Source organism: Dendropsophus ebraccatus, chromosome 2 (genome assembly GCF_027789765.1).
Source record: "Dendropsophus ebraccatus isolate aDenEbr1 chromosome 2, aDenEbr1.pat, whole genome shotgun sequence".
NCBI classification, from domain to species: domain Eukaryota; kingdom Metazoa; phylum Chordata; class Amphibia; order Anura; family Hylidae; genus Dendropsophus; species Dendropsophus ebraccatus.
This window is the reverse complement of record NC_091455.1, coordinates 188,556,305-188,581,039: the sequence shown is the minus strand read 5'-3', so window position 1 is coordinate 188,581,039 and position 24,735 is coordinate 188,556,305. Positions and strand designations below refer to the sequence as shown.

General features: G+C 44.0%; 1 protein-coding gene across 2 annotated transcripts in view; it reads right to left on the bottom strand.

Moving 5' to 3' along the window:
• The window catches only part of DYNC2I1 (dynein 2 intermediate chain 1), a 46,562-nt gene that overhangs the window by 1,124 nt on the left and 20,703 nt on the right, over positions 1 to 24,735 (bottom strand). For both annotated transcript variants that reach the window (XM_069958907.1, XM_069958908.1), the window contains 13 exons: positions 17,323 to 17,452; positions 15,094 to 15,205; positions 13,258 to 13,346; positions 12,976 to 13,105; positions 11,402 to 11,574; positions 11,113 to 11,275; positions 9,267 to 9,374; positions 7,288 to 7,349; positions 5,830 to 5,881; positions 5,678 to 5,738; positions 4,372 to 4,471; positions 1,600 to 1,731; positions 147 to 370 (listed from right to left, as the gene is read on the bottom strand). In XM_069958907.1, coding sequence (XP_069815008.1) covers positions 147 to 370; positions 1,600 to 1,731; positions 4,372 to 4,471; positions 5,678 to 5,738; positions 5,830 to 5,881; positions 7,288 to 7,349; positions 9,267 to 9,374; positions 11,113 to 11,275; positions 11,402 to 11,574; positions 12,976 to 13,105; positions 13,258 to 13,346; positions 15,094 to 15,205; positions 17,323 to 17,452 — 1,536 coding nt within the window. The remainder of the gene's footprint in view (positions 1 to 146; positions 371 to 1,599; positions 1,732 to 4,371; positions 4,472 to 5,677; positions 5,739 to 5,829; positions 5,882 to 7,287; positions 7,350 to 9,266; positions 9,375 to 11,112; positions 11,276 to 11,401; positions 11,575 to 12,975; positions 13,106 to 13,257; positions 13,347 to 15,093; positions 15,206 to 17,322; positions 17,453 to 24,735) is intronic.

Sequence of the window (24,735 nt, the reverse complement as noted above, 5' to 3'; positions counted from 1 at the left end):
TGATAACCACAGTTTGATTTCTCAATCTACTGCAGATTCCCCAGCTGGAAAAGAAACAAACTACAGTCTGGATTTTATTCATTATGCGTCTAAGAATTTTGTTGCCAGTCGGAGAGACACTTTAACACGAGCTGATGTTTACTTACTGGTCAGGCATAATGGATTCTTTGGCTATTGGATGTAAATCATTCTGTGACAAATCCCATATGTAGATGGAAGATGCTGCATCCAGGACAAAGAACACGGTGGGTCTCGTGAGGGACCACTGCAATGTGGTAACAGAGCGGCCATCGGTGCTGTCACTCCACTGCATGGCTGGGAACTCTGTGCTCATCGTGTGTAATCTTATGGAGCCATCCGAGCATCCTGCCTTTATAAAGCAAAAGGTGGAATAATGCATTATTACCTGTTATATAAGGTTACAAACAAACATCCTTACCGCTTGTTTTTAGGCTTTGTTCACACAGAAACAGCACCTGATGATGTAAAGTGGGTTCTGTAAGAAAAGTAACACACTACACATCATGCCTGGGCAGTTTAGCTTCGGCTGTCCAGGCATGATGGAAATTGTAGTTTTGCAATAGCTGGAGGGCCGCGAGTTTGACCCCCCTGCTCTATGCTATCTTCCTCTTCTAGAAGTTTCCACCTCAGTATTGTGAAGGTAACTTAGGTAACACTGAACTAGGCCACAGGCCAATTATCGGACAGGATCGTTGCTAGAAACTCTGCCTTGGCCGATAATTGGCCTGTGTAAAATTAACAGTGATCAGCCGAGGAGCAGAAAAACGCAGGATCCTTGGTTGGTCGCATCTTTTGTGCAGGCTTTAAAATCCAGACGCTCGATTAGTTGTGCCGTCTAAAGGCATTGGCAACAAGAGGCAATTTCACTGATCGGCACTCATTTGTGGCAGTGGAAGCCCGGCGATCGGAGCGCGTAAAAAAACCCTAAGGGCCCTATTCCACCGGACGATTATCGTTTAGATTATCGTTAAATCGTTCGAATCTAAACGATAATCGTTCGGTTGAAATGCAGTTAACGATTAAGGACCGAACGAGAAATCGTTGATCGCTTTATAAGACCTGGACCTATTTTTATCGTTGCTCGTTCGCAAATCGTTCGCATTGAATAAGACGTCGTTCGGTCGTTCACATTAGATACGAACGCAATAGCGAAGAAAAAACTAATGCAAATATGATCATAAGTAACGATTATCGTTCCATGGAAATGAGTGAACGTTTTCAGGTCTTTCGCAATAGCGGTCGTTTGAGATCGTTAATCGTTAACGATTATACGAACGATAATCGTCCGGTGGAATAGGGCCCTAAGAGAGAAGAGAAAGCCACTACCAGGCTCCTCTGGTAGCAGATTATCCCCACAAAGGATCAGGCAGCTGAAATCCAACATACTTCATCCTCCCTCCTCTACATCTGCTGTTTGGGAGGGTCAAATGATCCCCATTACATGGTCAGGCAGTCTCGCCAAAACTGGCGTGTTTGGCCGACACACATCTAATGTGTATGGCTGGCTTTAAAGATCCAAGGTAATATATTTGTGTATTCTAATAAAGCTATAAAATGATCTATAATAGAAGTACATACCAAAAATGCAGAAACCCCAAATGGTGAGAAATCAATGGTTGTGACCTGCGACGGTCTGAGCTTTGTGTGCAGAGATGTGTACTGCATCGGGGGCTCAACCAATCCATATCGCGTTCCATGAGTAACTAGACCCTAGGGAAAGATATTTTTACATTATTATATAGATTAAAGGAAATAAGTATAAAAATACATTTAGGGTCCATTTACATGTGCAGCATTGCACTGTGTGTTTTACAGTGAAATCAGCTGAGATATTGATTACTATTAAAGTCAATGACAATCAATTCTTGAAGCGGGTTTTCATTTTGCTGTCAGAATATAGTGCCATAGCCTTGTAAAACTTAAATATTTAGCTGCTGCTGTCCGTGCTCCCCCAGCGTCCTCCTGCTTACATCTCTGGGAACCAGATTAAATGCTGCAGCAGTGACTGGCGTGACAGACAGTAAAGAAGTGCCCCTATGGAGGAGTCCACCTTGCTGTATGACACACATTGTGACATAGCTTATGGCTGTCCGTGGCAGAGCAGTATTCCCCTGGCTCCATCCCTCTGACAGATGCAGCAGGAGGTAACTAGGTAAGTATATATTGTTGTTGTTTTTTTATAAGGGGACGGCTCTTTATTCACTGGGGAGGGCAGCCCTGGCTACAAGAGGACAACTGGGGGGGCAGCAATAATGGAGGGGGGAACTATACAGCTATATCTATTGAAGCCAACTATATTGGTGGCAACAATACTTACTGGGGGGACAGCTCCAGGTACTAGGAGACAGCTAAACCCACTTGGGGGCAGCTCTAATTACTGGAGGGCGGAGGGCAACTATACCTACTGGGGACAGCAATACCTATTTGGGCAGCTCTAGTTACTGGAAGGTGGAGGGCAACTATAGCTACTGGGGACAGCAATACCTATTCGGGGCAGTTCTAGTTACTGGAGGATGGAGGGCAACTATAGCTACTGGGGACAGCAATACCTATTTGGGGCATCTCTAGTTACTGGAGGGCAAGTATTCTTACTGGTCAATAGCTCTGCCTAATTGGGGCAGCTCTACACTTGCTGGGGTACAACTCTTTACTCACTAAGGGGCACTTGTCTACTTACTGGGGACACCTAAGTACTAAGAGTGCCTTTTATTAGTATTTAGGACACTAAAAGTGGGGAAAGGGGAGAATTGTGTTGGAAAAGTACAGAACCTAAAATGTTTGTCCAAAAGATCCTGCGGAGAGAAGTCACGGTTGGAAAATATCATGATGGTCTGGGCCAGATGCAGAACTAAAGAAAATAGGAAGACTCTGACCAGAGTAGACATCACTTGTGAGTCACTGGATGTAACTGCACTGTATTTACCCCCATTTACTGTTGTGACTTTATGGGGGTAATGTTGGTCTGTATACAGTGGTTTATTCAGTTACAATATGGTGCTATTGTTCAATCATTAGGCAGAGGAAATATGTGGTCAGGTCGTGGAGGCAGTATTATTTGTCCCTTCTATAGTGTTACTATTGGCCTTGGTATTTGTTGCTGCATTGTGCTGTTAGTTTACTACAGATGAAGCAGCATTTATTTCTGCAATGTGGTTTTAGGTAACTAACTACAGGGGGCAGTATTTATTGCCTCGGTGTGGTGTTGGGTTACTACAGGTTTTGGTTTGACTGGTAGAGAAGTACAGTGGTACCTTGGTTTAAGAGTAACTTGGTTTAAGAGCATTTTGGTTTAAGAGCTCACAGTTTTTCAAAATTGTGACTTGGTTTAAGAGCATTGCTTTGGTTTAAGAGCTCCCTGTACTGGGTGGGAGTGCAAGTGGAGGAGGGGCATGGTCTGCATAGCGGGGTCTACAGCCCTGTACTCTGACCCAGGACGTCTCCCTCACCTTCCAAAGCTTAGCAGATCTACTTCAGGCTGGGGCTTGCATCAGGGGACAGGACTGTGGAGGTAATCTCTCCATAGCTGTAACCCCTCTCTCCCAGGACAGAGTGCTGCATGTATGTGCCCACATCTGTCCTGCTCATTCCTTCATGCTCCCTGGAGTCTCTGTCAGTGCTGATTGGTCCAGGCTGAACACACCCCCTTCCCCATTGCTGTCATGTGACCACACAGTCCTGCTTCTCTATTCTAGCCTGTTGTACTATGCTACCGCATTATGGGGGATCTGCCGCTCCATCCTGTATCTACAAACTGCTGCTGTTTTTCAGGTTTATGCAGTTAATATACACTATACACCACATGCTGATTGCTGTACTCTACAGTAACTTATAATATCACATATTCAGCTGTTTATAAATGTTTGTTTCATTTGTTTTATATGTTTTTCAGAATATAAAATCATTATTTTTGGGTTGTGGAACCAATTGTCTGCATTTCAATGATTTCTTATGGGAAAATTTGCTTTGGTTTAAGAGTGGATTTGGATTACAAGCACGGTCCTGGAACGAATTATGCTCGTAATCCAAGGCACCACTGTATTTATTTCTGCACTGCAGTGTTAGTTTACTACAGATGGAGAAGTGTGTATTTCTGCACTTTGGTCATGAATTGGCGCCAATCTGGGATATTTTGTGCATTACATGGAGGTTTCTGGCGCTTCATAGTAGTATGTGTTTGTTGGTGAGGCCCAGCATCAGCATGGATCGCCTGGTGAGGCCCGAAAACAAAAAGTTTGAGAAGCCCTGCTCTATGCTATAGAGTGTCAATCAGAGAATCACATGCTGCCCTCTGCAGGGAAATTCTGGTATTAACATGTCAACCAAAGAAATAAACCTAGACCAACAACTTACAATATCTGTTCCAACGACAAAATGGTTGAAGTCCCGAGGAAGAAATTTAATATCCAGAGTTTGTGGGCTTCCCAGCATTAGAACATCTTTGTGAAAAAATCTAGAACAAAAATGATATGCATGTAAATAAAAATAACATGGGATTCCCAGTGCTTTAAATTTAAAAGGAAAAGTATAAAGTCCAACAAGTACCCAGAATTTTAATAAAACCCTATTTAGGCTATGTTACCACATAGTATCTTTGCTCAGTATAGAAATACAGGATAGAAAACACAGAAAGGCTATGTTCCCACACTGTTGAAATTGAGTGGATGACTATCATTTAATGGCAAAAAATTTTCATTATATTGGGGACAAAAAAAGGCGGTTTTGAAATAACAGCCTTTATTTTCCATTAAATGACGGCCATCCACTCAATTTCAGCAGTGTGTGAACATAGCCTTTCTGTGTATTGAGTCCACTCCTGGTTTTGGTTGCATAATACTGACCAAAAATAATGAGTAAGAACATACTTAAAGCCTAAAAGGGGTTTTCCTTAAAAAAAAAATGTTATTGTCTATCCACAGGATAGGTCTTGAGCAGCTGACACAGCCGTAGCTCTATGTAGTGGTGGCGTCAGGTTGCTCTAGAGCAGCTTCCATTCAAGTGATAGGCCACTTAAGTTTTTGTCCGCAAAACTCCTTTAGGGTGCGTTCACACCTATAGGATCTGCAGCAGATTTGATGCTGTGTTCAGTTATTGAAATGAAATCTGCGGCAGAAAATCAACTGCAGATCCTGTAGGTGTGAACGCACCATTAAAAGGAAGGACTGTGTACAGTGCTATTGAGCTCCAACTTTGCTCCATAAAAAATCCAGTCAAAAGTAAAGGTCTCCATACATTTTATAAATTTGTTGACTGTACCCGTCACTCATGGCAGGTTGTCCATTGGTATAAGGTGTGTGGGGCTCTCCCAAGAGATGATGATGGTGGTGATGATAGGAGTCAGGCGTAATGGAAAAATCACTGCCTGACTCCTATGCCTTTTTGTTCTGGGAGAGATAAGCTGCAGTCAGTGCTCTCTGACTGTGGTTTAATCCTCCCCTCCCCCAGGCAGGGGGCATGACGGGAGAGATAACTGACGGCCAAACAATCATTCGTCCGTCAGTTATAGAAGGTGTATGGCCACCTAAAAGAAGCGTCCTGATCTGGCTCCTACTCCCTACCGATATCCCATAGAGTACTGCACAATACTATCAAGACAAGCAAACAAGGGCTCCAGCCCTATTATTAGGAAGCAATGAAACAAATGACACAGTCCACTTACTTGTCACTAAGGTGTACAGAGGAGCTGTGTATAAGCTTCACTTTCCCACCTGGGATTAAACCTAGAGAAGCAGGTACATGGTAAGTGGTTGTAATTCTTGTGCCGCAGACATAGTAGATTAAAAAAAAACTGCATTAGTTTCAGAAACTTACCCAGGTCACTTTGGGAGCCAGCAAGGTCAACTTTTCTTAGCTCTACCACTACCTGCAATAATATTCATCATAATCATCATACAAACCAATGGGTCTGCAAACTGGTTCATTTTACCCCAAATCGTCAATATTCAGTCTATACTTATGTATTCACAGTTCAGCTGTTATCATAAAAATTCACATAAAATATAAGCTCTAGGATACGTTAAAACCAATAATCACATAAGAATGATACACTAAAAATGATGGTGCTACTGACAAAAATGACCCACTGCTGATGAAATCTCAGCATTAAAGTGACTCTGTACCCACTGTGCAGCCCCCCCAAACTACACTACTACTTGTGTCGGTGCAGTGAAGTCCTTTCTGGTGGTCTTTTCAAAAACACTGGTGGTACTTTGGTGAGGTCAACAATCCAACTTTTATTTGGGTCTAGCCGTGTCAAAGAGGCGAGGCCTAGAGCACTCATGCCCTAGGCCAGCGCCGCCTATGTGGTGTTGCTCTGCGCTCCCCCTGCATTCCTGTTCCGCCTGCAGGCGCATGCACAGGGGGAGGAACAGGAATCCAGGGGAAGGGGAGAGCAACACCACATAGGTGGCGCTGGCCTAGGGCACGAGCGCTCTAGGCCCCGCCTCTTCGACGCGGCTAGACCCCAATAAAAGGTTGGATTTTTGGCCTCATCAAAGCACCACCAGCGTTTTTGAAAAGACCACCACAAAGGACATCACTGCAGCTACACAAAGGGGGGGCTGCAGAGTGGGTACAGAGTCGCTTTAAAATCATCAGTAGTCATCCACACATCTTTCTTGGGTAAACAGGACTGTTTGGGTGACTATCTTGAAGATAATAGGTGACATGGATGATCTGTCAATCGCTCGTACACTCCGGTGGCACGATTGACTGGTCCTTGTAAAGGCGCACCAATCAAGCTGATAAGCACTAGCTTGCAGTGATAGTCAAGTTGTGGAAAGCGGCCCTAAGGCTGATCACACACAGAATTTTATTAGCACTATTTTGGTGTGAATTGTGCAATTTGCGGTAAAATATCGCTAATTAAAGCTATGTGTGAACATAGCCTGAGGCTTGTTATTTTGTATGGGACAGTAATACATCTGTTGTCTTAATTCGGATATGTGATTATTAAAAAGTCGCTTCTAGAACACTACTTCGAATCGGATGGCCTGTACAAGAGCAGAAATGACTCTGTTGTCCATGTAGAAGGTGATGGGACTGGGCTACTGAGCATGTGTGACCACCAGCACTGGACACATTAAGTGGACATTCTGAAGAGGAATCAACAGAACACAAGGGGGCGACAAAACCAGTCTGTAACATTTCAAAAACATTACTTTTAAATGATTCCAATAAAAAATTATGTTAAGAATTAATTTTTAATCTTAAAATCTAAATCTCTAAATGAATTATATTCCAGTTATTTGGTTTATCTTTAAAACGTACCCACAAAATAAGATGACCGCTTTCATCTAGTGATGCGACTTGAAATGACAACCCTGACATCTCTGCAAAGGAAAAGGTAAAATACTCATAGCAATCATAGCAGATGACACACAGTAGATAAATGGTCTGAGGATAAATAATATGAAGATAAAGTAAGGGAATGTAAAGATCTATGCAAGTATCTGTTTCTCATATCTCAACCTAACCTGGGCATATGCTATGACAACCTGTCCGCCATCCTTCAACTCAATGGGAGACATGGATTCACTAAAAGGTGCACGCAACCTGCAGAAATCTTCACCTGCCACAAACTCCCCATAACTTGTATAACTTTCTGACACCTGTTGATTTAAGAGCTATTTTTATTTTTCCGGAGTACCCCTTTAAGAATATACAATTTATTGGCAATAGAGCCGCAGCTACTAAAGTATTTTCACTTTGTTTGCATCAGACGATCATTGCCTGTATATGACTGTATGTGTTTGTAATGAAAGTGGCTAAATGAACTGCTGGGTGGCTACAGGTCACAGATATCTATGAAGTAATGAACAGCTAGAACATATGGATGCTTTTGGCATTAGATGTTACGGAAAGATGAAGGAAAATGTGGATAAATACGGCATCTCTCCTTTGATCTGCTTTGAGTGTGCAGGCACTATGTTAGAGATCAGAGCAGTGCAAGTACACATCCATCTCAAATAATGGGAATGATATGTCAAAGCCAAAGCCCGGCTGTTATAGAGAGTCCTCTGTAGTCCTTGGCTGCAGGTAATAAACAGGGAAAAGTGTCCATAATAATCTCTTCAGAGCACAGCATTCACCTGGTAAGAGATCAATGTGTCTTGTTTTCCCCCCTCATTGATGGTATAGCACAAACATCTTCAGTACAAGGACATCAAATCTGCAGTCTGACATTGCATGAACTGAATACATAGTTTTGTCATAAGAATGGCTATTTTTAGACCCGTCCGTGCAAGCTACGGACACACATGGCTAAGTGTCACTGTTGTTTAATTTATTTATTTTTTTTTTTTTTGCAGAAATAAATAGTACAGGCGATTTTAAAAAACTTTGTAATTAGGTTTATTAGCTGAAAAATACATTTTTATGATGAAAAAGCAGTTTGAAGCTCTCTCTTCATGGTTCTACTAGGGAGAGGGGTGGGGTGGAGGGAGATGAGGCACCAAACCAGGACAACAAAGAGTTAATTTACAGCTACATCACCAGGCTATCTCCTCTGAAGTCAGCACTTACCTCTCTGACCTCTAAATACTAGCTTTTACACAGGTCCCGATGTGTAATCCTTTGTTCTCTGCTCTCTGGTGGCGACTAATCTTTCTCCTTTCTCCTCCCCTCTCCATAGGACAAACAGGGCTGGACTGATGTAAAACAGTCAAGATTTTCTGATAATGAGCAGTGAATAAGAGAGAGAGGGGGGGGACCTGGGGAAAGTCTTTTTGAATGCAGATAATGGCATATTTGCCTAATAAACCCAATTACAAAGTTTCTTAAAATCGCCTGGACTATTGATTTCTGGAGAGAAAAAAAAAGATACGACAGTGACACTTTAAGTATAAATGGGACATTGTTCTGAGGTTTTATTCTCTAGCAAGAATTGTGCAAAACTTCACATCACCCCACACATTCCAGTGGACGTTGAAAAGGTCAAACTTCAATATAGCCCCCGCCTACAACAGGTGTGAATGTGCACACACTACAAGGCTTCTGCACAGTTCCATTATGGTGCCGACACCCCCATGATGGCTATAATGAAGGGACAGAAGCACATACCATAGCACTTCACCCTCTTCTTTATAGTATGTCTCTCCTCGGAATGCTGAACCTCCTTTAACATTTTAATAGCAGACAAGGCCATATACTAGTGCCATCAATAGAAAGCCATATGTAATAGTAGTTAAAAAACATCATTTCAAACACAGCTATTGTTTAGAATAGTAAACTAGAAGAATTGACTGTACCTTCAGCGGAAGACAAAGAAGAAATCCCATGATCCTTTGTCTCGGCACTGGGGACGGGTTCTATGGCCTTCACCGCATGTGTGTGACTCACTTGAGTAAAAATGCCGTCTGCAATCCATAGAAATATAATTATATACAACAAACTATAGGGGTGGACTAAAGAATGAATAACTGACAGAGAACAATTGCTACAACCACAAAATATGTAGCTCCACTGGCGCGGACATATGTGGCAAAGTCTATTACAGGTAAAGAGACAAGAGTAAATTTTTTAAAGTCTGTTTCCTGCTATGTAGTTTAAGAAACCAAACAATGGGGTCTGTGATAATGTTAAAGGAGCATTCTCCCAATCAAAAGGAAGATTAGTGGATTAGCAGTGGTCCGAGCACTGGGACCCCCATTGATTCCCTTCCCCCACTCCCCCTCCCCCCCCAAAAAAAATACAGGATAAATGTCCCGCAGATGAATGGAGCAGCACTGTGACAATAAAGGGGTTGTCCAGTACAAAATAATTAATTATCTATTCTGTTGCCGGGGCTGCAGGGGACATAACAGTGCTGCATACTTACCTGTCTTGGTCCACCGAAGAGGCTGGTTCCTGGGCTGCCCACTCTCCGTCGCTGTCATATTTTTCACAACATCCGCTAATGTGCTGTTCCCACAGGAAAAAGCCGCCAAGAATAGACTGCACTATACTGTCTATGCTGAGCTGTATTTTCCTGTGGGAACGGCACATCAGCGGATGTTGTGAAAATTATGACAGTGGTGGAGAGTCAGCAGCCCAGGAACTGGCACTGCGGCGGAGCAGGACAGGTAAGTACATCTGACTTGTCAGTCCACCGCAGCAGCACAGATTAATAGCTTAACCCGGACAACTCCTTTAAAGGGGTTATCCAGGATAAGAAAAGCACAGCTACTTTCCTGCAATAACAGCACCACCCCTGTAACTCAGGTTGTGTATGGTATTACAATTCAGCTCCATTCATTTCAATGGAACTGAGGTGCAAAACTCACACCCAAACTAAAGATAAGAGCAGTACTGTTTCTGGATAAAATATTTTTTTAGGTCTGGATAACTCCTTATGACAAACATAATTGACAAATCTCAATAATTTATACATATTATTGCATCATTTTAAAATGGAGACAGCCTTGTAAGATTCCCTATAGCCCCTACCTTGTAAGATTCCCTATAGCCCCCTACCTTGTAAGATGCCTTATAGCCCCTACCTTGTAAGATTCCTTATAGTCCCTACCCTGTAAGATTCCTTATAGTCCCTACCTTGTAAGATTCCTTATAGTCCCTACCTTGTAAGATTCCTTATAGTCCCTACCTTATAAGATTCCCTGTAGCCCCTACCTTGTAAGATTCCCTATAGCCCCTACCTTGTAAGATGCCTTATAGCCCCTACCTTGTAAGATTCCTTATAGTCCCTACCCTGTAAGATTCCTTATAGTCCCTACCTTGTAAGATTCCTTATAGTCCCTACCTTATAAGATTCCCTGTAGCCCCTACCTTGTAAGATTCCCTATAGCCCCTACCTTGTAAGATTCCTTAAAGCCCCTACCTTGTAAGATACCTTATAGCCCCTACCTTGTAAGATACCTTATAGCCCCTACCTTGTAAGATGCCTTATAGCCTCTACCTTGTAAGAATTCTTATAGTCCCTACCTTGTACAGAACTGGAAGATTCCATATAAAATAATAGGCCTGGTTCCAAAGGCAAAGGTGCCTCATACTGTAGCAACTACATACTGTAGCTATTAGAAGGGTTTCATACACATGGAGCTCCAATGTATCTATAGGGTTATATAAGGGAAATTCTAAAAAACTGAAAGTACTGACCTGTAGAAAATGTTGCCGACCTAAATGTCCAGTTGGCGTCTTGGATCATCATAGTCTGATGCATACTTATGTCCTCCCGTAGATCCCATACCAAAACAGAGCCGTCCACTGTACCAGCAAACACCAGAGAAGCCTTGCCTGGGCTGAAACAGCAACATCGGACCTATAAAATAAGGTATGTCTGTGAAAATGGAAGCAACTGGCCCACATCCAGAGAAGCTCTGCCATATGATGCCCATCGTGCAGTTGAAGAAAGATTTATCACATAAAAGACAAATACATCTCATACCTCAGACTCACAAATGAGGATTTTCTGAGGAGTGGAAGGCTGCCATATGTCCCATATACAGATGATGTACTTGTCACAGAGACTGATAGACTCATTGCTGTTGCCTAATCCATGGACCGTAAGCAAGAGGTGCCTTTGTGCTTCAGAAAACTGTAATTGATACACACTACGACCTAAAAAGCCATGAAGTGAACACAGTTTTACAAAATAATGGGTTTAAAGGGTACCTACCATTCCGCAGGATACCTCCTCGAAACTCCGTCAGGTATGCAGTCCTCTCCTGAAGCAAGCGGTGTACACAACTAACAATGCAGTCTAGTTTCTGGCAGTTCCATACACCACTCACTTTAGGAGCAGACTAAGTACCTGACAGAGTTTTGACAAGATAGCACTGACCGACCACCTACTGCTCCATTCAAGTAACTGGAGCTACCTGGAGTTTCCTTAAAGGAATTGTCCAGAGAGCAGAAGACATTGAAGCCTTCGGCTACTTTGTGCTCACTTCCTGCAATTTCACGTCTTTTATAAATGACTTCAAGACGTTATGGGGCACATGCATATCCCGATCACAGTGTGTGGGTGTGGTTTTACTGTGGCCGCATTACCCCAGGTCAGCAATACAGAAGGCTAGCTTTGCAGTACATCAACTATGCCTCCATAGCATCACTGACCCAGGCCTCTCTCCTGTAGCTCACGATCCTCTGAGGTCATGACCGCACTCAGAAATGCCCACTCAGCCAGTGAGTAACTGAGATGGGAAACTTCTGCAGTTACTGACTGGCTGAGTGGGTAGTTTCTGCCGGGTTGTGACTGACAGCTAAGTATGACTTAATCATGTCCCCACCACCCCCTGCCCACACTGGAAATTTACATTTGGCCGGATCACAGGGCTCCCAGACCCTGCTGGGTGTTATGATCTCTCCATTTCTTAGTACGTCCGGATGAGGCAAGAAAGGGAGGGACTGCAGGGGTATCCCGCTCCAGTGACTGACTGGCCTAGCAGGGTATCCATCAACCAGGTCGTGACGTAGCAGGGGGCAGAGATGAAGAATCCTTCCCTTTTAAAGGGCTTATCCTGCGTTAGAAAACTCTTGTCAACACAACTCTTGTCTCCAGTTTGGGTGGGGTTTTGCAACTTTGAAGTACCATTGAAGTGAATGGAGCTTGTAATGTAATGTAATGTAAAAAACCTGAATTGGAGACGAGAGTCGTGATGTCTCTAGAACAAAGCAGTTTTTCTAATGCTGGATAACCCCTTTAAGCTAAGGAGGGTTCCTCAGTATGTACCATGTGCTTCGGGTTCATGCCATAGGAAAATAATATCTAATATTTATTAATAATATCCATGTTTTGTACTGCTAGGCCTCTACAGACACCAAAAGGGTCGAATCTTCCACTGTCCTGGACACTGAGTATAAACTATAACAGATACATTAGAGATACATACAGTATATATGTGCAGGTGTGCGTCAGTCAATGCTTTTATAGGGTGCAGATCTGGATTCATAACACCTGTTCCTCTGTGTTTTAATATGCGAGCAGATGTAATAAATGTCAAATATAATTTTTTCTACCTTGGAGAAAGTTCAGGTTGGTATTTAGCAGCAAGCAGCTGTCACTGATGGACAGGCAATGGTCTTTAGACTGCGCTTTGTGATTAGACTGCATTTCAGCCCGACTCTCTTCTAGCAGAACAGTCATTACCTATAAATAGAGACGCAGATTACAAAGTGGAAGAAGAAACATTCAATTACATTTATTACAGGTTTTGAAAGTTATAATATATAAGTTAGAAGAAACTAGATTTTTACAGTAAAAATATAGTAAGAAGCAGACTTAGCAAGTCTGAAACCAACCTGACAGGCAGAGCGGAGGAACGCTGTCAGACGCTGCGAGTCCACCTTAGTGACAACCCCTATATCTTGTACAACATCATTCTTGTGGCCTGTATATTGTAAAGAAAATTGTAAAATTAAAAGCGGCCCTGTATAGTTCAAAAACAAGATGGTTTTATTACAATAACCCTTCAGCTGGGGTGTTTGCTAGCAGGACTCTAACCTGAACGTCCTTTCCCTTAAAGTAACACTGTCATCCCCCTTTTTGCACTCTGACTTCTCTACACAGGTGTAATGGGTAAATTTAGCATACCTTATTTTATATCATACGTCATGGTGCTTGTTCAAGTAAAAAGTGATCTTTTATAAACTGCAGATTGCAACAGTGCCACCTAGCCCTGCCCATAGAACCACCATTGGCCCCGCCCCTCCCTGACGTCACCACATTAGAGGGGGTGGGGCCTAGACCCTTAGGCCAGCTTGTTCCAATGGTCGGCAAGGGGGCAGGGTTTATATGCCTATGACGTCATGGAGGGACGGAGCCAACTGTGTCGCTGTGGGTGGGGCTAAGTGGCGCTGCTGCCCTGAAGCCCCGCCCACTTAGCACAATCTGCAGTTGATAAAAGATCAATTTATACTTGAACAAGCAGCATGAAGTATGATATAAAACAAGGTGTAAAAACTGCTAAATTTACCTTTTACACCTGTGTAGAGAAGTCATAATGCAAAAAGGGGGGGAAAGTGTCACTTTAACTGTCTGGCCAATCACAGCACAGCACCTTGTTACTATGGCATGCCTTCTCCTGGCTGGTTCTAATGACTAGTCGTGGTCTGAACACTCAGACCATGACCGATCAAAACTTTTGACATCTTTCTGTGAAGTTTTTTTCTAATGGCAAGTACTATTTAAATCATAAAGCAATTCTATTTTAGGCAGTAAACTGCTGCTAATAAGAATAATGACAAGCTAAAGGAAGGGGGAAAGAGGCTTACATCACAAAAGTAACCCTGGTATAAGCCTATACGTTTCTGATGATGATGATAATAATGACAAACACAAGGGGCAGCTGCTCAGAAGTTAATGGGAGGCCAGAAGTAATATACAAGCTTGGATTTATCTTTCAAGTGTAACTGTCTTTTTTTTTTTTTTTTTTCAGAAATCAATAGTACAAGCGATTTTAAGAAACTTTGTAATAGGTTTTATTAGGCAAAAAAAACTCTTTCTGTGCTCAAAAGGCTTTTTTTTTTACCCCCCCCCCCCCCCTCACTTCTTATCTGTGCATTATCAGGCAAATCCAACTTCAGAGTGAGTTCATTATAACCTATGGAGGGGTCAAGGCAGAGGAGTGAGCAGGAAGAACAGACACACATACCAGCTGATTACTCACTGTCCAGGCACATAAAACGCTGGATTCACAGGTGAGAAAGGTCAGTGCTTATCTAGCAGCTTGGGCAGATAAGACTGCAGGATGTAACCCGTGTGCGCAACTCCCTCCTCTCCACCCCACCCCTCTCCATAGGATAGAATGGACAGAGAAATCCTGCTTCATCTGAAGTGAGGGGGGGAGCTGGGAAACAGCTTTTTGAGTACAGAAGAAAACCGTTTTGCTTAATAAAACCTATTAAAGAGTTTCTTAAAATCTTATTGATATTTATTGTTTTCTGAAAAATGACAATTACGCTTTCAGGTACAATTTGGACCATCTGGAGGAGGCAGACAAACTCAACCTGCATTCTCACAGCTCAGAGTGTCTCCTGCACATAGCACAGCAAATGGGGGCAGGGGGTAGCTAATGCTAAGTCTTGTCCTCACTTGCCATTAAAAAAATCTTGGTCTGGAATACCCCTTTAACTCACCTCCACACACAGCAGCGCCCTCTCTTGGATGCTGTGTCCACTTTTCTTCATGATCTATTTCTTCAGTTTGAATTTCTTGGTCAACAGCATCGTCATTACACTGCACATAAGCCTGAAATAACAAGGCAAGTATATCTTATTAAGTGAATGGGGGTTTTCAATATAAATGGGAGCATTTCCTCTGCCACACCTGCAATTTCTGTGACAGCCTATGCTTCCTTATAAATTTCAAAGGGGGTTTTAAAAATAGAAAAATACCCCTTAACACAAAATATAATTTACAGTGGTTTAAATAAGCTATAAAATAATATACCTACCTATATCATAAAAATTAAAGTCTGTCTGTCCCGTATAGACTTCCAAAAGCCTGAACTGTTTGACCCCAAATTTGGCCCACAGAAATCCGCTATGGATCCAGTGTCATTCAACCCTATGACACTACATACTCTCAGCGAGATTGACATCCCGCTGGGAGTATGTAAATTAACCCCCTCGGCAGCCGCAGCGTAACTTACACTGACAGAGGCACCCATCATCCCGCCTGCACAGACCGCTGTTAGATCGTGCAGGCTCCCCTCCAGTGTGCTCAGCGCTGTGCTGCTGCTGCCGGACACAGCTCTCTCCTCATTGCTCTGGACACTGCACACACCGCTCCGGCTTGCTTCGGGGGGGACGTGCAGAGCCGTGCCCGGCAGCTGCAGCACAGCGCTGAACACACTAGAGGGGAGCCTGCACGATCTAACAGCGGTCTTAGCGGGCGGGATGATGGGGGCCTCTGTCAGTGTAAGTTACGCTCTGGCCGCCAAGGGGGTTAATTTACATACTCGCAGCGGGATGTCAATCTCACTGCCAGTATGAAGTGTCATAGGGTTGAATGACACTGGATCCGCAGCGGATTTCGCTGCGAAGTCACAGTGTGAAATCCGCTGCGGAGCCGGTAGGTGTGGAGGCACCCTAACAGTGTACAGTGTATATACAGTGTATACAGTAAGGGGCTTAGTTGCTGGGTGGTGGTGTTGGGGAATGTATACAGTAAGGGGGTGTTAGGGAATGTATACAGCATGGGGGCTACCTGGGGGGGTGTATACAGCATGGGGGCTACTTGAAGGGGGGAGTGTATACAGTATGAGGGCCACTTGCAAGAAGAGGGGGAGCGTATACAGTATGGGGGCTACCTGCAGGGAGGGAGTGTATACAGTATAAGAGTACCTGCAAAGGGGGGTGTACAGTATTAGAAACTTTGAAACCTCTTCTGTTTTGTCCACACCAAGAATGAAAGGTAGTGCCCAAGAGGGCCAGATTATGATGATGCAGGATTGTGTATGCACTTATTATTATAAGCTGCAGGTTTTCTGCACACACACTTATGGTCTGCAGTCGGAGGGGGGACCCCCAAACCACACACTTCAGCTTTACAGGACCCCAGAACTATACACTACAGATATATTGGACCTCCACCAACTATATACTACAGGTATACAGGACCTCCACTAACACTGCCAATGTTGTATATAACCAGGCTCAGCATAACACTACCAATGTTGTATATAACCAGGCTCAGTATAACTCTGTTAATGTTGTATACCAGGCTGTATACTGTATAACACTACCAATGTTGATCATAACCAGGCTGTGTATTGTATAACACTGGCAATGTTGCATATAACCAGGCTGTATATTACACTGACAATGTTGCATATAACCAGGCTGTAAATAACACTGACAATCTTTGTATATAACCAGGCTGTATATAAAACTGCCAATGTTGTATATAACCAGGCTCTGTATACAGTCTGATCACATGACATCTCAGTTTGGCTATTAGGTATTTAGGATGTTTAAAGTTCTTAGTTTATTTCTAATGTGCATAAGCTACAATTTACATTAACAGTGCAGAACTGTCGGGGTATATAGTGCATAAAGGGATATATAGGACTCCTGGCGATTTCCACTTAAACAAAAAAAAACAAGGGCATAGATTTGCCTCCTGGGCGACCTTGGAACAAATCTAATTAACACACTGACACTTTATACCCGGGCAGCGCCGGGTACATTTTCTAGTATATAATAAGAATATTCTTATTATCATCATCATGTAGATCATCTACCTTTTTATAGGAAACACAATGTGAGAAAACTATATACAATAATACATGGCAACCTCTGAGCAATTCATATACAGTATATGAATTTAAAAATACCAAATCTAATCTGCATACTATTTTATACCTGCTTTGTGTTGGTCTTTCCAAAATTCCGGATGTACATTTCATATTCCTTCACAGGAGGCAGATCCAATAACGAAAAAGTGGAGGAAAAATCTAAGTCGATGAGCCGGAGGATTTCCAAGCTGCGCTTTCTAACATTAAATTAAATAAAAAAATTATAGTTAGAAAGATATACCTTATGGCTGCGTTCACACTACGTATATTTCAGTCAGTATTGTGGTCCTCATATTGCAACCAAAACCAGGAGTGGATTAAACACAGAAAGGCTCTGTTCACACAATGTTGAAATTGAGTGGATGGCCGCCATATAACAGTAAATAACGGCCATTATTTCAATACAACAGCCGTTGTTTTAAAATAACAGCAAATATTTGCCATTAAATGATGGCCATCCACTCAATTTCAACATTGTGTGAACAAAGCCTTTCTGTGTTTTTAATCCACTCCTGGTTTTGGTTGCAATATGAGGACCACAATACTGACTGAAATATACGTAGTGTGAACGGAAATAATATAAAGCATTACTGTCATCAGAGTTACTGATCGCACCAGGTCTCGCTACTGTGACCAGCTGTAATCCCTAGATTAAGGTTTCCTGGCACGCTCGAAAAGGGGTGGGGGGATGAGGTCACGGGAGCGGACGTGAGCACGTAGCGTCCGCCTCCTCCCCCCTCGTACCTGACCGACGGACCCCAGGATGAGCGGCATAGACGGAAAGGGGAAAGAGTCGGGTTAGCCATGCCGGTGGACGGAGCGGAGATGGCGTGGAGACCTCGCGGCGAGTGAACGAGGAACGCGACAAGGGAGAGCAGTCAGGCATCGCTCACGGCGCTTAGTGGGACAAGATCGGGTGCAGGCGCGGAGCAAGTGGACCACGAGGAGCCCAGGAGAGACACTGTTGCAGGCTGCAGGCCCGGGAGGAAGAGACCGGCGTCGGGTGAGAGATTTCCAAGGGGGACTTGCAGGCCTGGCGTCAGCTGCTGTAGGTAGTTTGTTCTGCTGGGGGGAGGAGCGGGGGCCCCGCTCAGGAAACTAATAGCCGCAGGGTGTGGAGGTACTACGAGGGGGAAACCACACAGGTTGGTTGGACATAATCTGAGCCTCTACACATGTTAAGGCTGTTTTCTTTTTCTATCACTGACTGTCTCTCACCCTGCGAGACTAAAAGCCAAATAATCTTATGGGCCAGTGAGAATTAGACTGAATAGATGGGTTTGTAAAACACTGACCATCTGGGCACGAATGACATTATCTCTCTGTGACTTAAAGCCATTGCCGCATGAACTGTTTGGTACTAATCCCGGGTGTCTGAGAGTGATTAGCCCTAAGGGGCATAAAGGCTGTACGGGAACCCAAGGAGGGCTGTTTGTCTTGGTCCCTGCATATGAAGTGAAACTTGTTGCTGGAGGACTGCCTGAATCCCTGCTACTGCGCTATAGACTGGGGCCATTTCTCCTTTTTTGCTGGCGTTTTGGGAGCGGGAACTAGACAAACATATAGTATACGCCAAAAGGACATTTGTATAGGAGGGGTTATATGTTTACGGCATAGAGTGGTATCTAAAATATCTGGTTACTGGTTAAAGGGAAGGGATTGTGAGTATGCCTCCTAAAAAGACCAAAGAGGATTCTAATGCACGTAGATCTGGGGGTGGAGGGATGTTGGGGGCAGGGGGATCGGTCAAAACGAGTGGTCAGAAACTGGATAAATTCTTGCAATCCCCAATAGCTAAAGAATAATCAGTAGAGCCACCCCTAGAAACGTACGCAGAGGTTGGAGAAGCAGAGGGAGGTGACGTTCAGGCAATCTCAAAGGAGAGTCTGGGGGGTCTGGTTTCTGGGGACATGGATCACATGAAAGCTATTGTCTCCATGATTCAGAAACTGGACCAATCAGTAAAGGAGGTCCTGGTTCAGACAGGTAGTATTGGAACTGATGTGTCTATCATTTAGAACGAATTAAGTAAGATGAGAGAAAGGATGGGAGAGGCAGAGAACAGAATATCACACGTAGAGGATACACAGAACAATCTCAGAAAAGAAGTGCAAGAACTAAAAAAGACAGTGGACCAGAACCAAAAAAAAATCCTAGATATGGAGGATAGACAGAGAAGAGCCAATATCAAACTGGTGGGGTTCCCGGAAAAAGCCGAGGGGGAAGATTGTGTGACTTTCATCTATAACTGGCTGTTGTCGGTCTGCGAGATTGGTACCCTTTCAAAGTTTTTTGGGATAGAGAGAGCCCATAGGGTTCCATTTCGTCCATATCCCACTGGATCCAATCCGAGACCGATTCTGGCTAAACTGTTATTTCATGGTGATAGAGATAAAATCTTGGCGTTTAGCAGGAGAAGGGGTGATTTGACGTTTGGAGGAAACAAGATTGCAATCTACCCAGACTTTTCATATACAACAAATAAAATGAGAACTAGTTTTGTTGGGGTCAAAAAAAGATTGAGAGATGCTGGGATAGGATATTCCCTGATGTTTCCAGCTAAAATGAAGATTATTTATGAAAGTAGGACCTACTTTTTTACGGATCCAGGAGAGATAGATAAGTGGATGGAGTCCAAGGGTCTATAACGGATAGTTACTTTTATGAAAGATATGTCGGTCGGGGGGGGGGGGGGTTGACTTAGTAAGGGGTGTGGGCAGAACCTAGTGGTGAAGTCTAGCCAACAAGGGGGAGGGGGGGGGGTGGGAGGGGGGGGGAGAGAGGGGGGGTGGAGTGAGGGGGGGGGGGGGGTTTGGGTGGGGGGGTGTTTGATATGGAGAGAGATAGATGCTACACTGGGGAAAGGGTTAAGGGGAAGGGTAGATCACAACTAGCTAAGATCTGTGCAGAGCTGAATTGGCATGATATATGGAGGATCAAAAATGGTGACAGGGAGGAGTACTCATGTGTGAACAAAACCCATAAATGTATGTCTAGAATAGATCTGGTGCTGGGCGATAGACAAATGGTTGAGTATGTTAAGAAGGCTAAATTTGGCCATAGGGGGTTTTCAGACCATATACCTCTGATGATAGAAGTAGAAAGCAAAGGAAGTGGCCCAGGTAAGCCATTCAGGTTGAATGCGTCATGGTTGAATATTATCGACTTAGATTAGCGGGATAGCATAGAAGAGTTTTTCCGGTTTAACAAGGGGTCAGCAGAGAGTAGAATAGTGTGGGATGCCATGAAGGCAACATTGAGGGGTTTGCTCCTTCAGAAAATCATACATAAAAAGAGAGAAACGAAAGAGAAAGAAAAGAAATATTATGAAGGGGTGGTAGAAGCAGAAAGAGAGTATAAAGCGGACCCAGTACAGGAGAAGTGGTGTAAATGGGTGGAGGAACAAGAACAGCTGGAGAAAATTCTATTGGAGAAGAGTGCGGTTAGGCAGATGTTTTGGAAGGCTAGAGGGGGAGTGGAGGGAGAGCGCCCAGGAAGAATGTTGTCTAGACTGGTGGAGAGTAACCGGGGTTCGGCAGGGATAGTGGCATTAGAATGGCAGGGAAGACAGGTTTCTACAACCAAGGAGATCTTGGAGGCCTTCGTACAGTACTACAGTGAGATATATACCTCGGAAGGAAGTTATGGACCAGAGGAGTTAGAGGACTATTTGGAGGGTATCCTACTACCGGTACTTGAGGATAATGAGAGGGAACAGTTAGAGGACCCATTTACGCTGGAGGAACTTAAGAAAGCACTAGGGGAGATGGGGGACGGTAAGGCTCCGGGCTCGGATGGCTTACCAGCTGAACTATATAAAGTAGCAGGAGGGAGGTTGCTAGAAGAACTATTGGAGGTGGTAAATGGTGCATGGCAGAGTGGGAGGCTGCCAGAATCCATGAAGGAAGCTATAATTATTATGCTGCCGAAGGAGGTGAAAGGTTCTAGGGGCCCGGAGTCTTACAGACCCATCTCCCTTATCAATGTGGATGCTAAGGTGGCCACTAAGATGCTAGCCAATAGGCTTAAGAGTGTAATTAGTAAATTAATACACAAAGATCAGTCGGGCTTTATACCAGGGAGAGGGGTATACTATAATATCAGGAGGGCCTATAGCAATATACAGGAGGAGAGTAAGGATCAAGGGGGTAGGGCCATTCTTACCCTGGACGCAACAAAAGCTTTCGATAGGGTGGAATGGCCCTACCTGTGGAGAGTTATGAAGAAAATGGGCATTGGAGAAGGATATATCAACTGTGTTAAACTTTTTTATTCAGAGCCTAGAGCAAGGATATCGGTCAATGGGCAGGTATCAGATCCTTTCCTGTTGTCCAGAGGTACGAGACAGGGGTGTCCGCTGTCCCCTCTCCTGTTCGCAATAGCAATGGAGCCACTGGCGGAGTACATTAGATGTTCAAGAGAAATTAGGGGTTTCGAGCACTCCTCACGAACCGAGAAAATATCATTGTTTGCAGACGACGTGATGCTGTTCCTGGGTTGTGTGGGGCCCTCAATAAAGGGGGTAATGGACGCAGTTGAGCTTTATGGGAGGTTTTCGGGCTTCTCCATCAACTGGGGGAAGTCATCACTTCTGCTGTTGGATGGTAGGGAGGGAGATAACTATGGTCAGCTGAAGGTTTGTGCTCCCGAGGTTCCAATTAAATACTTAGGGGTAGAGGTGTCACCTAAGTTGGAGAGCTTTATAAAATGGAACTGGACACCGTTAATGAGGAAAATTCAGGGGAAAATTAAAGTCTGGGGGAAGTTCCCGCTTAGTTTGGCAGATAGGGTGGGTTTAGTTAAAATGATTGTGTTACCACAAGTTCTGTATGTCTTGGCCAACAGCCCGGTATGGTTAGGGAAAAAAGTCCTGGGTGAAATAAGGGGCTTATGTAATGAACTAATTTGGAAGGGGAAAGTCCCAAGGGTTAAGTATGAAATGTTGACGAAAAAGTGGGAGCATGGGGGATTTAACCTTCCGAACTTTGAGATCTACTTTCTGGCGGCGCAATTGGCCTATATAGTGAAATGGAAAGAATATGATTCTGGGGGAGTGTGGCAAGATCAGCTAGATATATGTAGCCCAAATTTGATGGCAATGTTGGAAGCGGGGAGGGTTGAGGTGAAAAACAAACCCCTAAATGGCCTTTATAGGAAGGTGTGGTCTTATAGTAAAAAGCTATTGGGTCTGCATAAGAGTAACCAATTCACTCCACTGTGGTGCAATAAAAACTTAGACCAATTTGGTACATTCTCAGATTGGCCATTTTGGGCAAAGCGGGGGGCTGTATACATAAACGATATATTTGTGAGTGATGGAGAATTAAAGTCATTTGAGGCCCTGTCGGAGGAGTGGGGATTGAGTAAGGGGGACGCCATACAATATTTTCAGCTCAAACATTTGGTGAGAGACTCTAAAGAAAAGGATAGGTTTGTGGTGGAGGATTTTTTTTTATTTAATGATAAGACAATGAAAACGGGTAAAGGCACGGTGGGGAAGCTGTATAAGATGCTGATGAACACGGTAAATGAGTCACTGGAGGAGAAGTTTAAATATAAATGGGAAGAAGATTTGGGGAACAATGAAATAGACTGGGGAAGTGCTCTGGGTAATATAAAGGAGTGTAGTCTGAGAATGAACCACAGAGTGTCACAGATATTTATAATTAGAAGGTTACACTATACACCAGATAAGTTATTTAAAATGAAATCACGGGATACAGATTTGTGTGATAGATGTAAATTGGATAAGGGAGACTTAATTCACTTGATGTGGAGATGTCCTAAACTTAAAAGGTATTGGGGAGAAATATTTGGTATAATTAAAGATAGAGTAGGGCTGGATTTGAAGGTATGTCCGAAGATTGCATTGTTGGGGGATATGGGGGGGTTAGAGGTCACTAGAGTGCAAAAAAGTATAGTAAATAGAGTAATGTTTGCAGCTAGGTTTTGTGTACTAAAAAAATGGATTTCCCCGAGTGCACCGTCAGTGGAGGATTGGAAAAAGGAGATAAAGAGCCTAAAATTGATGGATTATGTAAAAGCCCTACAGTCCAATAGATTAGAGGAATACGAAAGCAAGTGGTCAAATTGGTAGAAGGAAGAAGCCCAGGGAAGGGGGGGGGAGGGGGGGGGGTGTTTTTTTTTTTTTTGTGTGGGTTTTGTTTTGGTTGTGTGGTGGGAGGGGGGGGGGTAGGGAGATATGGGGGGGGAGGGAAATATGGGGGGAAAAAAATAGAGGACAGTATGGGTAAAATGGAGATGGAATATTAGGGGTGGAGCATGTGGTAATAAATAGGGAATACAGAGAAAGGAAGAGGGTAGATGTGGAGGAGGGCTTAAGCTGTCCGTAAAGCTGTATGTATTTGTAAGGGAGGGCAGGCCTGGATGGGTAGGTAGTAGGAGAGAATAAATTGGGGGAGAGAGTAAAAGGGAAGGGGCGCCAGTCCTCTCCGCATGGTTAAGGTTTAAGAGGGTAGGGGGTGTGTGGTGGCGGGGGGGGGGGAGGGGGGTGCGCGAGGGCGCGAGGGGGCGAGGCCGAGAATGCGTGGAAGGAGTGTATGAGATCAAGAGAAACCCCATAAAGAGAAGTCTAAGTAGTAATATAATATTACGTCAACGAGAGCATAGGCTGGCCGATGCCCTCTGTTGGGGACGGGTGACCCTAATACAGGGTTATCTTTGTGCCTGGGGGAGGACTAGGGACCAGCCTTATTAAGAGAAAAGCCCAGGGGGTCGTAGCACCCATGAATGGGTCCTCCTGAGAAGGGGGAGCCAGGTGGGGTTGAGTGACCAAATGGGCCAGGATAATAATTAGAGGGTGTAATAGGGAAAAGGGGTTTAATCGGTGAGTAAGAGTTGAGTAAGCGTTGAAGGAGCGAGTCGCCCGGTGCGCGCCCTCTGCCCCCTTTGCCATGGGCATATCCCCCAGGGGCAGTAGATAAAGATATGAAGTGGAGGGGGGGGGGGGAGTAACGGGATACCTTTGGAATACATAATAGCTTTAATGCGGATTGGGCTGGTGCTTCGAGTAATCGAGAGAGGTTTATGGGGAAGAAGGGGGGAAGGATGGGGAAAGTAGTTATGATAGCTAATTAAAGAGGATTGTGCCATGCCGATCCAGGTCTGCCCTTCTAGAGGGGAAGATTGTAAAAAGGGGGAAAAGGGAGGGAGTGGGTAGACTTTATTGGGAGTTTTGTTGGCCTCCCTTTGGACTGTGAGAGTAAAAGAACTAGAGCCCGACCTTCTAGAGAAGAGGGGAAGGAAAGAGGTTATAGTCAAACCCTGGTTGTTTATTTTTTAATGTTGCTGTACATATGTGAAGCTTAATAAAAATTATTTAAAAAAAAAAAAAAAAAAAGGTTTCCTGGCACACACACACGCAGTGCGCCTCTACATAAATCTCCGTACTGTTGGCGCTGCAGGGACATTTATACGCCAGGCGAAGAAAACGCCAGACTTAATAAATGACCCCTTGTGT